The sequence below is a fragment of the Pezoporus flaviventris genome, unplaced genomic scaffold, assembly GCF_033815535.1.
Source record: "Pezoporus flaviventris isolate CSIRO_AGI_PZ_B2104156 unplaced genomic scaffold, CSIRO_AGI_Pfla_v1 ptg000093l, whole genome shotgun sequence".
Classification (NCBI taxonomy): Eukaryota; Metazoa; Chordata; class Aves; order Psittaciformes; family Psittacidae; genus Pezoporus; species Pezoporus flaviventris.
Window position 1 is genome coordinate 2399887 of NW_026892641.1, and position 14675 is coordinate 2414561.

The window sequence follows — 14675 nt, forward strand, 5'->3', positions numbered from 1 at the left end:
CCTCACTGCCTTTCACCCTAAACAGCAAAAGAGCCCCACCACCCACGGGTGTGAACAAACAGCCTTCCCAATATAGGAGTATCCTCTCCTGGAGCAAGGCAACCTCCACACTCCGATCTGAGCCCACCTCTCAAATACCACTGATGCTAATTCAGCACTTGCCCCCTTTGCTGTTGGTTTCTATAGGTCCTAGAGCTGCGCCTTATGGGTCAATCCTCTATAAAATACCCTGTAATTATCCACGGGGCTGAGCATGCCCGTGTTTGGCTCTCAACTGACAACCAGCTCTTTAAACCCCCTTTGTGTGGATTTGCTCAGCCCCAGAGAGGGAGATGCTAATGTGAGGCAGCAGCAGCAGAGGGATACTAGCAGCCATGCAGGAAAGGCTGGTTTTCAATGACTGATGCTGAAGGAGGAAATAGTAGATTCAAAGGGCAAAGTCAAGGGAAGCAGAAGACAGGCAGAGTGAGAGTCCTCCCCGAGGAGAAAACATAAAACCTTCCTCCTCCAAGACCTTGGACTATATCCTTTCCCTCCCTCATTCCATGGCATGGGGCTGCTCCCCTCATCCTTCATGGGAGACATGGGGTCCCCATGTTGATGCTGCAGGTCTCTCTCAAATTCTTCCTCCAGGAGGGCTGATTCACAGTGCTCCACACCAAGAGCGGTGCTTCTCAGTCTCAGCAACGTGAATCCATTTGCCTGAGAATATCAAGTATAAATATCAGCCCATAGCGGAGTAATATTTTATGAACCTAACTAATTATAAACCCTCCCTCCAGTTCATCCTGGTGTGACCCTTTAATGCATATTCCTGTGCAGGTAATAGAAGGACAGGGCCCAGTGACCTTTAGCTAGAAGAGGTCTGCAGCAAGGCAGATCCTGAGGGTACTGGAAATACAAAGGTACAGCTCCGTACTGAGCCGTGTTGATGTGATCCTATTTACTTCACTCTAGCTGAACCTGACTGATGTCCCTAAAGAAAAGCTTCCCTTTGGAGTCCTCCCTCAGTCCCGGGGCTTGTCTCTAGCTCTTTCTAATCCTTGCTGAGTGGTAGCTGAGCTTTAAATGAGGTACAGGATGCTAGACTGAGATGGACGGCTTTGTGGGGAGCATCTGAGAGCCAAAATTCAGGCAAGCAGGAGGATGGAGGAGCTCATTTCAGGAAATAACGAGCAGTCAGTTAATTAAGTGGCAGAGTTAGTGATGTGAGATGGGGCCTGATGGGTAGCTGCTCTGTAACCATGGGAACAGAGTTTGCTGCTCTCAATTCTGGTCTGAGAAGATGCATTTCTCTGCCCCATGCTTGGCACTCGCTGCTCCTTACCCGTGGCTTTAGCCAAGAGGTGATGGACTGTGGAGCCCTCGTTTCATTTGGCCCATGAAGGAGCTCCCTGTGCAGTAGGGATGTGGTGTCTGGGTGACTCAACCACCGCTCTGCCCGCTCTTGGCACAAGACTAGCACAGCTGTGCATTGGACCTGTCCCCTGGTCAGCTTGGCTGGCAGTCCCTCCGAGTGGCATCAGGCTCCCCCATCGCGTCCACACACCACGCTTTGGCTTCTCGCCGCAGGAACAAGATGAGGCTCGCTCCCATTTCTTGCTAAATCACTGCATCCTTTGGGCAGACAGCAGGCTATTCAGGTTCGTGACTGGCAAGGGGAAGGAGGGTGTGGGTTTGCTGCCAAAGAGTGCTGGTTTTGCTGGATTCTGCCCAGATAACACAGGCAGTACGCGCTGCCACAGCCAGCACCAGGTGTGCATCACGTTGCCCATGTGCAAGGAGCCAGCGCTTGCCCTCCCCTCTGCAGGACCACTCGCAGGCATCACCCCTAAAGCATGGCAAAGGCTTCTTGTTCCTGTCACACACATTCTCTTCCCTGCAGAGGGGATGCTGAGGAGCGTCTGTCTGGGATAGCACTTGCATGGAAACCTCCAGGGATAGTGATGGTTACCAAAACCAATACCAGCACGCCTGGTTCAATCCCAGTAGTCACACTCCACCAGCATGCTAAGGGGCTGATCAATGCAAGCTAGACCTGCACATTCCTTTTTGCCTGAGAGCTGGGTCAGCTGGAGGATGAGGAGGGAAGCACATTTCCTTCAGCTTCACTGGTTCTCTGCCAACCTCACTTTGATACAGCCCCTCTCCCACTGTTTTCAGATGCAGATGTAGGCAGCTGCTCTGCTATATAGGAGGTTCTGGGATCCTTTAGAGGGGAAGGCACAAAAGAAAGGCAGGCTATTCTTGTTCTGCATGTACTTCATCAGGAGATTTGGCTTGGGAGGGTAGTGAAGAAGATGAGAGTTGAAGGGAATGGATTCTGCAGGAAAATGGGGCGGGTGCATTCAGCTTTCAACGAATTGTGCAAAACCTCGTAATTTGGGATAAACCAGATTCATCACAAGGCGGCATGAAAGCCACTGCCTGGGGTTGACTATTTCACAGCACTAGAATGGGAGTCAGAAAGTGATTAGAGGTGGCAAAGAGCGAGGGCAGGGGAAATGGCAGAGGTGCCAGGAGATACGAAGGCAAGTGGAGGAGGAATGCACAAAGAGGGTGTGCAGGTACATGTGGATGTGTGCAGATGCACGCTGGCAGGGGAGCAGGTGAAGGGGACAGGCTGGGGCAAGTCTGCAGGGACAAGATACCTGCACAAGGGAGCAGGGATGGGCCCCGTGTCAGAGGCTGTAAGTGAATATGTGTGTTGCAAACTGTAGGAAACAGCATGAGGCTAACAGCACAGAAATACACAAACATAGTGTAGGATAGCACAAGGGCGATGGGGTTGCTTGCAGCATTTGTCTCTGAGCTCTTGTAGGGTGAAAGCTGTGATGTATGCAAGGATATCTAAGCAGGAGTGAATGGGATGGAAAGGCAAGTGCGTGTTTCAGGTAACAGCTACAAAGGCCATGCATGCCAGAGTGCTGGTACCCATGTGTGTCAGTGCACAGAGTAACACGTGCGTGTGTACAAGTGTGCTGTGTGCCTGTGTGTCACGTAGATCCTGTGGGTATGCGTGTGAGAGGGAGCATGAGCAAGAGAGGTGGAAGCACACTTGCATGTAGGAGCAGAAGTATGATTGGTGTCCATGTCAGCGATACCCATTTGCACAGGTAGAAAGGAAAGTTCCATTGCTATAGACAGCAAAATAAGTCCTTTCGGTTTACAGGGCAATTACCAGGGTGCCGATGCTGGTGATTTACACAGAGCACTTGCATGTGGCGGTGCTAGGCCTTGTATACAAGTCACATTATTGATATTGTAATAATTTCTGCTCCAAACAAGCAGCACAGAGCAGGAGCAAGCCTAAGAGTGGCAGAAAGCAGGGGATGTCCATGGAGAAAACACCCCCAGTAGGAAAGAAGCACTATTTAGGAGAGAAGTGAGGCAAAGCAGACAGGATACAAATGTAGGAGGTAAAGACTTAGTCTGCCTTTCTCTGGGACTAGAAGAGGTACTGAGATACAAAGGTCATGGGGAAAGTTCTACAGGGCATAGGTTTAGGTTTAAGAATGGAGTTGGCATCACTTGCTTTTTCAAACATCCATAGACACGAAGCAGAAAGGCCATAGGACACACAGCTTTTGCACCAACAGCTCGGCACTGCTGTCTGGTCACCTCCCCAATGCTGGGACATAGGGAGGACCTCAAGCCTTGTGGTCCTCCAGCATGCAGCCTTGCTGAGCACCACAGGGGAACTGGATACTGGAAATACCACTGCAGCAGTGCTCCCCTTTCCCCTCATCCCTGTGGAACCAAACCCTGTCACAGAAGAGCACAGCAGAGAGAATCACTGACTGAGTAACCCCTTCCAGCAACAGGCACTGAAACAGCTCATTATAGGGCTATAAACTTCCGAGAATGGCTCTGCCACAGCTGGTATGTGGCTGAGGATGCTTCCAAACAAAGAGAAGAGAACCATTTTCAAATTAAACACCTTTTGCATAATTGCCAAGTGATGCAGCCATTTTGGAGAATGGAGGGAGAAACTGGGAAGTGATTTCATTTGGAAGAGACAACTCTTCTCAGAGAGGCTTAGCAGACACTTGGCTAAGGCTGGAAGAAGAAACCAGGCCCAAAAGCCAGCATTAAAGAAACTCCATAGGGCAAGTAGCCAGTGTATCCCCTCCCACCTTCAATACTGACACCAGGGCTCCTCCTGGTGACTAATTTTCCCCATTAAGCAGTGAAGTTTCCAGGGCATTCTGCCTTTCAGGGTTCTCCAACCATTACTATTTGTAAGGTATGAAAGATGTCTGATCAGTCCTGCTCAAATTGGATAATATTCCATTCATGCACTTCTTGCTGATAAGCCCGCTTAGTAAAGGGATACCCATAAATATTTTCATGGCAAAGAAGGATGCTTTTAGCACCTATTAGACATTATTACAATGACAATGTCATGCTGCATAGCAGTGTCATTTCCCTATAGTAATGCATCCGCTGCAAACCCACTCATGTCTTTGACCACTGCCTCTAGGAATCTCCTTCTTGACACCCAAAGTTCATGATTTTCACTCATGTCCCCAGTACTAATGCATTTGCATCCGGTGTGCTGCAACGAACCCCAGATTCCTGGGTCAAAACTGACAGCTCAGATATCAGATAAAGTTTGGATTCACTGAACCACCCCAGCTAAGGAAAACGTTGATCCTAGAAAGGCTCACGGGAGGACAAGAGCAGCGAGATGCTGCTTGGGGCAGATGCTACCAAGCTGGGCTGTGTCACTCAGCTCAGTGGTGGAGGGAGCAGTGCCATTGGGACCTTTTGATTTGGGATTTTACCTGACTGACTGTTCATCACCTCCCCACCTCCCTCTTTTTAACTGGGTTTTTTTTTCTTCCTCCCCCCTCTCACCCTTTTCTCCTTTCTCCCTCCACCCTTCACACACCCCCTCCTGTCTCCTTCACTCACTCCCCACCTTCTGCATGGTTCCTGTGTTCTCACTCCCGTGCCTCCCCACTTCAACCCCGACTCCTCCCTCTTGTGTCCCCACCACGTTGCTGCTCTCTTCTCTCCAGAACCCTGGCAACAAGGACTGTGATGTCCACTATGCAGAGCTGGACACTTCCGCTCTGGCCTCGTCACCCAGTCCTCGGACCTCCATCCATGCTGGCGGAGACCTAGTCGAGTATGCAACTATCCAGCCCAACTTACGCTAGCGCATGTCACTCTAGGCCCTTTCCCCTCAGATTCTGGCCTCCAGGTACATGATCACACTCTGCCTTCCTCACTGCTCCCCTTTGAAGTCAGTGCCTCCCCCCTGCATCTCCTTCCCTTCTGTGGAGTGGCTCATATGCATCAAATCCATCCTCATCCTCCTCCCTCCACCCTCCACCTCCTGCATGCTGCCCACAATGGCCGGTCCCTTTGGTACCCTTGTTCTGGGGGCACTGACAGCAATGCCTTTGCCTTGTCTTGCTTCCCATGCATGCTCTGCAGTGTTTTCCTTTGCTTTATACGGTGAGGCAAGGCACGTGGGAAGGGGAAAGGGTTAATGGCTTTGTTTCAGAGCAGGGGTCTGCTCCGTCTGTGGCTGGAGACACAGGGAGCAATGAGGTGGGTTTGAAGGGTACAGCTCTTGGGGTGGGATTTGGTCTCAGGGATTTCTATGAGGCTCAACAGTGTGAAGCAGAGCAGCAATACCAGGATGTGCAGAAACCTAAAACCTTGTGGGGATGTTAAGAGGGCCTTCCAAGATAGTCAAATACAAGAGGAGAGAAAGGAAAGGGGCCTTACTGAAAGGAAAAGCAAAACAAGGAGCTTTGTGTGAATGGAAGCAACTATAGATAAGATGGAGCATATGTGCATGTGTGAAAGAACAAGGTGGGAGAGGATGTGAGAGGATATGAGAACACATAAAGGTTCCTACATCTAAAAGAGTCAGTGAATAAGAGACAGACAGAGAGGAACCACGGATGTTAAAATAAAAGAGCTTGTATTGTGCGGGGTTGGTGCAGACAGTGCATTTCAATGTCTGAAAGAGGGAGAAAGATTGTTTTCTTTGGAGCTCTTCTCAAAATTGGATCCCAGACCTCACTGTTCCCTTCTCTTATGCTTTTCTGACCGCTTTAAGTGTCATCAAGCTCAGGTCTTGCAGCAGGGGCTGATTAGGACTCAGCTTGCATTTAAACCTTCAAGTGGTTGTTCTGGACTATCCCTAGCTACCAGTGACCCTTTGAAAGGGAACAGTGTTTGCAATGTCTTCAGCGCTTCTTATTGCCTTCCCCTATAATCATACCCTCTTCTTGGTTATTAAAGCCAGCAGGTCTCTTTCCTCTCCCACCCCCTGGGAGATATTTTCTGGGTGATACCAACAGCTGTTGGCCAAGGAAATTCCATTAGCAGCCCCCTCCTTGCCTATAACTCTCCCTTGCTCCTGGGTATTCGCAGAGTTTGGCAACTGCAGCTCCTTCCCTTTTATTTTACTCCCTTTTAAACTGGAGGAAGGGGCTGTAGATTTAATGGGGCTACAGCCACACAGGGGCACTCAGTGAAGAGACAGGGAGACAAGGAAGAAAGCAAAGGGAGAGATAAGGTGCTTTGCAGCTCATCGAATCCCTCCCGTGTCACTCAGAGCAGATCATAGGAGGCACAGAGTAGCTTGGGGATGGAGAAAGGTGATTTGGTAAAGAGCAAGGGAATTGTATCCTTGAGGAGGAATAGTTCTATGCAGGAAAAAAAACAGTGTCCCATTGGACATACATTGATTAGTGCCTCCTTGCAGGCTAGGAACATCCATGCTAAGAGGTGGGTGAAGGTGGAGCACAAAGACCAGGGTAGGTGATGTGCAGTGGGTTAGCTCAGTCTGCCTTTATCCCTGTGGTCCCTGGTGTTCCTGTGTCGGAAGCAGCCCTGTAGTTCCCTTGCTGTAGCAAAAGCCTTCCTAGGTAAGTGTCTGCAGCAGGCCTGGCCCGGACCAGAACGGTAACCTCTCTCTCTTGCGGTGTCTCACCCACCCCTGCTCCCAGAATGAGGATCAAGGTCTTCGTAGACGTAACGAGCGAGAGCGGACAGTAAGTGCTGACTTGGTTTGGTTTTTCTTTCTCCATCTGGTTGTGGGATCTGTTTGTCACTGGAGACAGGTGCTGACAGCTCCCAGGCAGCAGCACCACCAGCCTCTTGCATACAGGGAGAGGATGGAAAAGCCAGCCCAGAGCAAAATGCGGTCGGAAGCAGCACCTCCAATTCCCAGCAGTTTCTTGGACTGCACTGGAGGACCACTAGACAAGTGCTCCCTAATCCATCTTGGGAGGTCCTGCCTTGTCCTCCCTGGGGTGGGGGATTTTATTGTCAGCGAAAGGACAGTAATCCTCCAAATCCAAAGTGGGAAATCCTCCCACTTTCTCTGAAGTAAAAATAAAGCCAGTCATATGGTGCTTTGAAGGTGTAATCTCACCGCCACAAAACCTCCCTCCTCAGACACGCCGTAGAGCAGGGAGATGGTTTTGTGCTTTTCCAATGATGTCTTAACCACCTAATGTAGCAGACCTGACTCAATTCCCAGTTAATACACTTCCCTCCTAGCAACACCCGGGTCAGGAGCCCCCTTTTCAGTTTGCAGGAGAAATAAAGCAAAGAGCTCAGGTGGCTCCTTGCTAGTTTCCCATTTGTACATGAGGATGACAGCCCTGCTCTGACCCCAAAAGGGTGGGCAGAAGGACTCAGGAGAGAAACAGCAAGGAGGGATACGTTTAAGGTTATTGTTGGTCTAAGACCCTATAGGAATGCACAACAGGTACGTACTGTAGACAGCAAGAGAATGTTCAAAGCATGCTGTAAGAAGGAATGCAACTTTAAGAGCAAGTTTTCTGTGTAACACCTGCATGTGTCTGTGGGTGCATTGCTCATCGTAGGTCCTTGCCCTATATTGTGGGAATTTCAGCCTTCCTCACACTCACCTTTTCATTTTCTCTTCCCACTTGCTCTCTGTTTTGTCCTCACAAAAAGGAGGACACTCCTAAAAGCAAGCTCAGGGCTACTTGTTCCTGCTCATCCCCGATAGGTTGATGTTAATTCTTCACTCCAGACAATGATTATTCGAGGAGGATGTGAGGATCCCAGCACCACACTTAACTGCTGCTTATTTTCAGTTCCCATTATATTTTCCATCTTCCAACACCTACATCCTTTCCACAGGCTGGTCCACACTATGACAACTGTCTTCAGTTGCTGCCACTCAACAGAACTGCTTCTTTCTGTCCATCCCAAAATTCAAAACCAACTCATGGAGAGGGTCGGGACAGTGGCAGCCCAAAGTCTGAATAGTTTTGCACTGCAGGGATTTTTCCCACTCAGGGAACAAGCTGATACATCGGATCAGTGCATCAATGTGCAATGTGTTTGCCTTGTTTGGCCAAGCAGAGGAAAAACAGCCTACTTCTGTTTGTGAGCCGTGCTGCAAGACTAAAGACAAGTTTAAACTGCATGAGAGGTTATTAATTGGCTCTTGAGCTTTTGAGCAATAACAGAAACCCAGTTCCCTGTAGCGGTATCTTTCCAGCTCTCACATGTTACCAGAGTCTTCAGGTTTTCCTGAAACTATAGCAGAGGAATCCTCCAGACCCCAAGAAGGAGTTTTTCACTTTTGGAGCAGCAAGAACTCGTTATTTTGGGACGATTAAAGGTACAGGATATGGTCAGATCACAGGGAGAGCTGTCTGTAACACACCTAGTTTTACCAAAGAGATAGAGAAGAAAAGGCATATAGGGGATGGAGAAGTGTTGAGAGTAAGTCATGGCAGAAATGAAAGCTAATTCAATCAAATAAAGACTGTTTAAAGCTAATCTACCAGGCTGTCTGAAATGGATAGATTACTGACATCCCCTTTAATCAAGCTCTTGAAAATAAAACTGAGAGGGGAGGATGTAACCCAGATAATGAAGAATGGTATGGAATCACGCTGGAAACAAAGACAAGTGGGAGAAGTCAGGTGGGGGAAGGTGGCAGAATCATGTGCCAGTTCGATTTAATTAGTTCATTATCCCTAATTTAATTTCAAACTTTTGTTGAAGAAAAATTAGGTTTGGGAAAAGTCACAGTGGGAATGGGGAGGGAAGTCAAAGGGCACCAGCTGCTAAATATGTTAAAAAACATCAGGCTGGTCTCTCTCTCTTCACTTTTGCCAGTTAGAAATGAGATCAGGGAGCAAATGGAGCAATGTGGCTCCTGGCTTCACATGCTGCAGGAAGGTGAAAAGAGACAGGGAAGTCTCTTTCTTTGATCCCGATGCTGGTGTTCTCCAGCTGCCCTGCTCTGGCCACACTCCAACCCCTGCAGAGTGAAGAAAGAACTTGCTCCTACACTCACCTGGCCAAACTGAAGTACTGACAAAACGTTGCTTATTTGCTCTAGTCCTACTTCATAGATGCTTGTTTCATGCCCACATTAACTGACAGATAAAGAGAAAGAAATATGCTTTACTAACACAGTATATTGTCAATAGGCAGCCCATGAAACAGTGTCTCATGACCCCTTCTGCTTCTTTCAATGTTAGATGCTAATACCCAGTGCTCCATCCCTGGCAGCATTCAAGACCAGGTTGGATGAGGCCTTGGGTGATATGATTTAGTGTGAGGTGTCCCTGCCTATGGCAGGGGGTTTGGAACTAGGTGATCTTTAGGTCCTTTCCAACCCTAACTATTCTATGATTCTATAAGTTAACTTACGTTAACTCATCTTTCCTGTTAGACCTTTCTGTGTATTAGACATTTTGAGTGCACATACTAGGATGAAGCTGTATACTTTTCTGTTGCATGCTCAAAAATCATATAAAACCACCCTACCATTTAATTGATAAAAGATTGCTCGCCTTCCTAAAAGACCCTTCTTGCCTGCTACATCTAAGTTTCAATCATTAAGACAGCTTCCCTTTCAGGTTAGTTCTACCCAGGTAGTTGAGCAATCAGTTAATGATTTACCTCTATAATAATGCAGGAGAGCATGGCTAATAATTTTTCCCCCTTGCAGGCATGGAAAGAAGCTCTGTTGCATTTGAGACTCCTTAAGAGTAGATTAAGCATAGAAAAACCATTTACCCACTCTCTGCTAGCCAACACTCTCCAGAACCTGTTAACCTCTCTTTATCCCTTTTTAGCAGCTGGCTCAATCAGAAGAATAACAAAGAGCTGTTCTTTGTTCTCTGCTCCCCTTATGGTATGAATCCCTCTTAATGCTATAGAATTTGTATGAAGATAACTGTCTCCAGGCTTAAGTATGTGTTGCCATGGCCTACCTAGTTTTCTAGCCACAGGGTTGTATGTGTACAGAGTAAATCTGACTCTGTAGAGGCCTGAACTTCCTCTCTTAAGTTTAGCTGCCACTTGGAAGGGTGCCTTAAAGCTGCAGGAAGAGGTTGTAGAGGTTAAGGTGGAGTTAGTGAAGCTTCCTCATGTCCCCTGGCTTGGGTTCCTCCAGTTTAACAGCTATAATGCTGCACAGCACCTCTCCACGTGTTCACTTGGCATTTAAAAGCCAGAAGTGGATGAAACCCTCAGGAGGTAGCTGTGGGAATGGCCCACCTAAATTGCAGATACCCATGCAGCAATTCTAAATAGAAGGGGCCAAGAGCCTTTTGTCCTTCGTTATGTGGCCAGGTCAAGATCACTGACTTTTTAACAGCTGAAGCGATGGGATATAGAGTTTTGCCAAGGAAAGGGGAATGAACATCAGTTTGGCCTTGGCATTGATGCAGTTTTCCTGGTGCTTAGACAAACCTCCCATCCTTTAGCAGCTTTCATTGCTCTTAGTGAGGCTGTTCCTGACGCTGCACTAGCTGTGCAGCCCTCCGACTCGCTTGTAGCCTCTTCGAGCAGGCTGGACCATCAATAAATTATTGTCGACACTTCATTTTCTATCAGATTTTTTAAGCACCCTGGTGAAATATTTATCCAGGAGCTGGCAGCAGACGAGCAGAGTAGATTGTTCTGTTCCTTCAGGCGTTTTCTCCTGAGGGTCACATCCTTGTCCTTTCCACTAAACTGACTGTTTCTGGTGCTTTGAAAGGGAACAAGGAAGGACTCAAGGGCAAGTTACTTGCTTCAACCAGCCCCCGTCCAAACCACTGGCATAAGAGGTGATTGCTAATGCATTTGCTCTCTCTTAGAGGACAGATTAGCAACTGAATGTGGGTTGATTTTAAAGACCGAAAGCGCTGTCCTCGCTAGATGTCCCTCCTGCTTGGGTCATCCCGTAGGGCTCCAAAAGGGAGTGAAGGGTCTGGGAGCAGGGAGGAATCCTTCCCATCTGCTGCCACCCTCTGGGGAGCCGGAGTCCTGGGCTCTGCGCTCCTCTGAGCTTACACAGGCGCGGAGCAGAGGGGTCTGTGTCTCCTGGTGCTGCTGTTTGCATGGACAAAAAGGGTCTCTGCAATACTTGCACCTCAACAAGCAGCCTTTCTTCGGTATTGCCTCTGCAAAATTACCTCAATGGAAACCAAAGCATTTCGGACTCCGAGAGGGGTTCATTTCATTTGGCTTCATTTAAGAACGCATCCATAAGAATGCACTCCATCAGAGGGAAGATCGTGGGACCACAGAGCAGTCTTAGTCTTGAGAGCGCTTTGCATTGATTTGACTTACAAAACTGGCCCCAAGGCTTTTAGTGGGATTGCTCACACGGGTAAAGCTTAGCACATGCACTCCTGTCTACCAGGTAAACATTACACACATATTTTGCCTCTGAAGTCCCTGGTCAGATACATGTGCCCTTTAAGTAAAAGAACATGAGCCTGAGTCAGATTAATGATGCATACAAGCACTGCTTTTTCAAAGCTCAACTGTGAAAGAGTTAGGAAGCTTGAAAAGAAACTGTCCTTGCTTGGCCAAGTGCTTATTTTGTCCAGAGGCGTTTGTACATTTACAGACAAGGGGCAAACCGTGCAAAATCTATCCATGTTCACCAGCAGGATGGATATTTCAGGAAGGGAGACGATGAGTTTGGAATGTGAGGATTTATCACCTGGGTTTCTGTTTTTCTGAAGCAGGAAGCAGAACTGTTTAACTTTCCATCCTTCTTGTTCTACGCGTCTCAGCAAGGAACTGAAGGAGTTGTGTGCTTTATGGCCACTGATGCCAGAGTTCTCACCCATTGACTTTTGTCTCTGCTTCCAGAACTTTGGAAAGTGTCACTCAGAGGTATCGAATGCGAGTGATTACCTGACCCGCTGCTACTCACATGAAGATCGATATCTGGAGAAGATCCCTCACGTTTACACCCCTATGTCAGATCTTCCACAAGATCTTTATCCTCATCATCCGGACATCTCCTTCTGCTGCCCACCTCCTGGCTCCCGGGCTCCTTACATCTGTCCTAAGGAACAGTATGTTTAAACCATCAACACTGCAAAATGAAGAAGCTGATGTTTCTCACTTCTCCTGGGCCAGTCGCTCAACAACCAAGGCCTTTTAGATCCCTCCTTTGCCATCGCTTGTTTCATTTATGGCATTTGAAATTGGGGTGCGATTGTAACTGACATGGTTAGGTTAAGTATCTGCCTGGCTTGCTTATGCTCAAGGGAACACTCTGCCATCGCCCACATCACATTCAGTACTTGCATCTTCCTTTTCTCACCCTGGCCCTCCTGCATCAAGCTAGCTCTGTGCGTGCATGTGTGTGTGTGGGTGACAGCTGCCCTGTGTTGGATGGGATGTGCCCAACCTGATTCAATGCCCGTAGGTTCCCTTGTGCCAGTCTCTGCACTGTTTGCACCAGAGTAGCTGGGTGTGGATTCTTCACAGCCCTTGTTTCAGCTTGGGTGAAGTTTTACAGCACAGCCAGTGCTAAATCTGAGGCTGTAGCAGGGCTTTTCCCCCTCCTTTGCAGAAATTTTTTCCTCCTTGGCAATGGGGATAGGAAATCCCTGTTGTGAAGAGCTAAACAGCCAAGATTGCTGAACCAAATAGTAAGATGCTTATAATGAAAGATGCTCAAAACCGACCTAAGAATAGAGACAAGGTCTTGGTTTAGGGGTTTTGTTTCTCTCCCTTTTCCCTCCTGCTCCCACTCCCAATATCTTGGATTGGCTCTTTTAAATCCAGATGGCATGGGGATATATTTTGAAGCCAACACATTTGGAGAAAGCATCCTTTAAATAGCCATCTTATAACCCAAAACCCAAAGGGAAAAAAAATATAGGAAGGAAAACATTCTCTCTAATTTTCCTTTTCAAAGCCTAATGTGACCCCCCACTAGCATTTCCCCCTCTCTTCCTTGCATCTGTTGATTGGAATTTCAGAATGAACTCAGGCAGAATATAAAGAATAAATCACAATTTCAGGTAATCCTCTTGCTCTTAATGAAGGATCAAAGCCAAGAGCAGAATCTGGCCTTTTAACTTTTTTCTAAAGCATCTTGGTTCTTGGGACTACAAATCTTTTGATACTGGAATGTGTGTGAGTGTATAAACGCAAACGTGTATATTCCTGTGACCACAAAGTGTTTTAAAGAATGGAACTCATCTCCACCTCACATTTGTGTTCACTTGTATTAGAGTAAAAATAAATATAGATGCACACTTAAATGTGTATAAAAGCAAAGAAGAGGAGAAAAGGGCATTAACATCCTGTCTGAGAGCTTGGCTTCAAGGATAACTTTCATCTGTTTCACCCAGGTATGGCATAGAAGAGATGACGGCTGGGACAGTTCTGAACAAGGGATATGCCTTCTTGGCGAATGGGCATTTACTTCCCCTTGTCTCAGGTTGGGTATTTGGCAGTCTGCAGACATTGCACACTTAATATCACTCTGGAAACCATGAAGATGTTTGAGCAAAATGCATGTGGGAGGGAGAGCTGGGAACCACACCATTATCCTGTTGCCCATACACCGATAGAGTGTCAGTGCTACCTGCACAAATAAGAAGGGAGCTACCAAGAAGATGAAACCTTCCCCATAAGAGGAGGTATCACTACTGCATTGGATGCTTCCAGCCCAGCTCCTGCTGTGCCACATGGACTGAGGCACCATGTTATTTTTGTATCTCTAAATCTAAACAGCTATAGTTGTTCTATGCACTTTCTGTGTTCCCATCATCTAAAGCAGCCTCAAGACTCACCCTGCTTGACCCTCTTCCTCCACGGAGAAGCACATCTGTGTTCACACTACCTCAGGGATTCCCTGCAGGCTAATAAATAGATCTGTATATAAGAGAGATGTTCATACTTCAGTTAGGCAATACAGCACTGCATGAGGATGACGCCACGTGCATGGGTCCCTGCATGGCATAGAGCACACCCTCGGGGAACCAACCCTCCCTCTTCCCCTGCTTCCCTGGTGCACGTTGCCACTTTGTGCTTTGTGGAGACAGCATGGAAGCTGGTCGCAGGGACAAGGTTGTTGTCTCTGAGGTGGGAAATGGCAGGTAGTTTCCTGCTGGGACGTGGTTCTACGCTGGGTTGAGAGGCTGTTGTATCAGGTGGGTGACCTGGCTCTGCCTACCTGGGTGAGGCGTGGATGAAAGGGCACTGATGTGTTTCTTGGCCAAGATGAAATGGCCAGTACCTCTGACAGGCAGAGCGGCTTTCATACGTGCTAGTGCATGGAGCACTCTCATTCCCAGAGGATCAGGGCACTGTACAGACATAGCCTTCGAGCATTAAACACAACTTTTCCAATACCATCCTTTTGGTCTTGACCGATGAAACCCTTTTCAGAGTAATTTGGATTCACATTT

General features: G+C 47.8%; 1 protein-coding gene and 1 long non-coding RNA gene across 4 annotated transcripts in view; one reads left to right on the forward strand and one right to left on the reverse strand.

Annotated features, from left to right (window-relative positions):
* NECTIN1 (nectin cell adhesion molecule 1) overlaps window positions 1-14355 on the forward strand; it is a 92115-nt gene extending 77760 nt beyond the window's left edge. The window contains exons 9-10 of one of the 3 annotated variants that reach the window (XM_061476122.1): window positions 6975-7019; window positions 12115-14355. In XM_061476122.1, coding sequence (XP_061332106.1) covers window positions 6975-7019; window positions 12115-12333 — 264 coding nt within the window. In that variant the 3' untranslated portion in view covers window positions 12334-14355. Of the gene's footprint in view, window positions 1-5024; window positions 5210-6974; window positions 7020-12114 lie in introns of all 3 variants that reach the window. The other 2 variants (XM_061476125.1, XM_061476123.1) reach the window with 2 other exon arrangements.
* On the reverse strand, window positions 16-10078 carry LOC133281013 (uncharacterized). Its single transcript, XR_009747339.1, has 3 exons — window positions 9925-10078; window positions 9314-9395; window positions 16-702 (listed from the first exon to the last, which is right to left on the reverse strand). It is a non-coding gene; the product is annotated as an uncharacterized LOC133281013 (long non-coding RNA).
* Window positions 14356-14675: the final 320 nt, after the last annotated feature.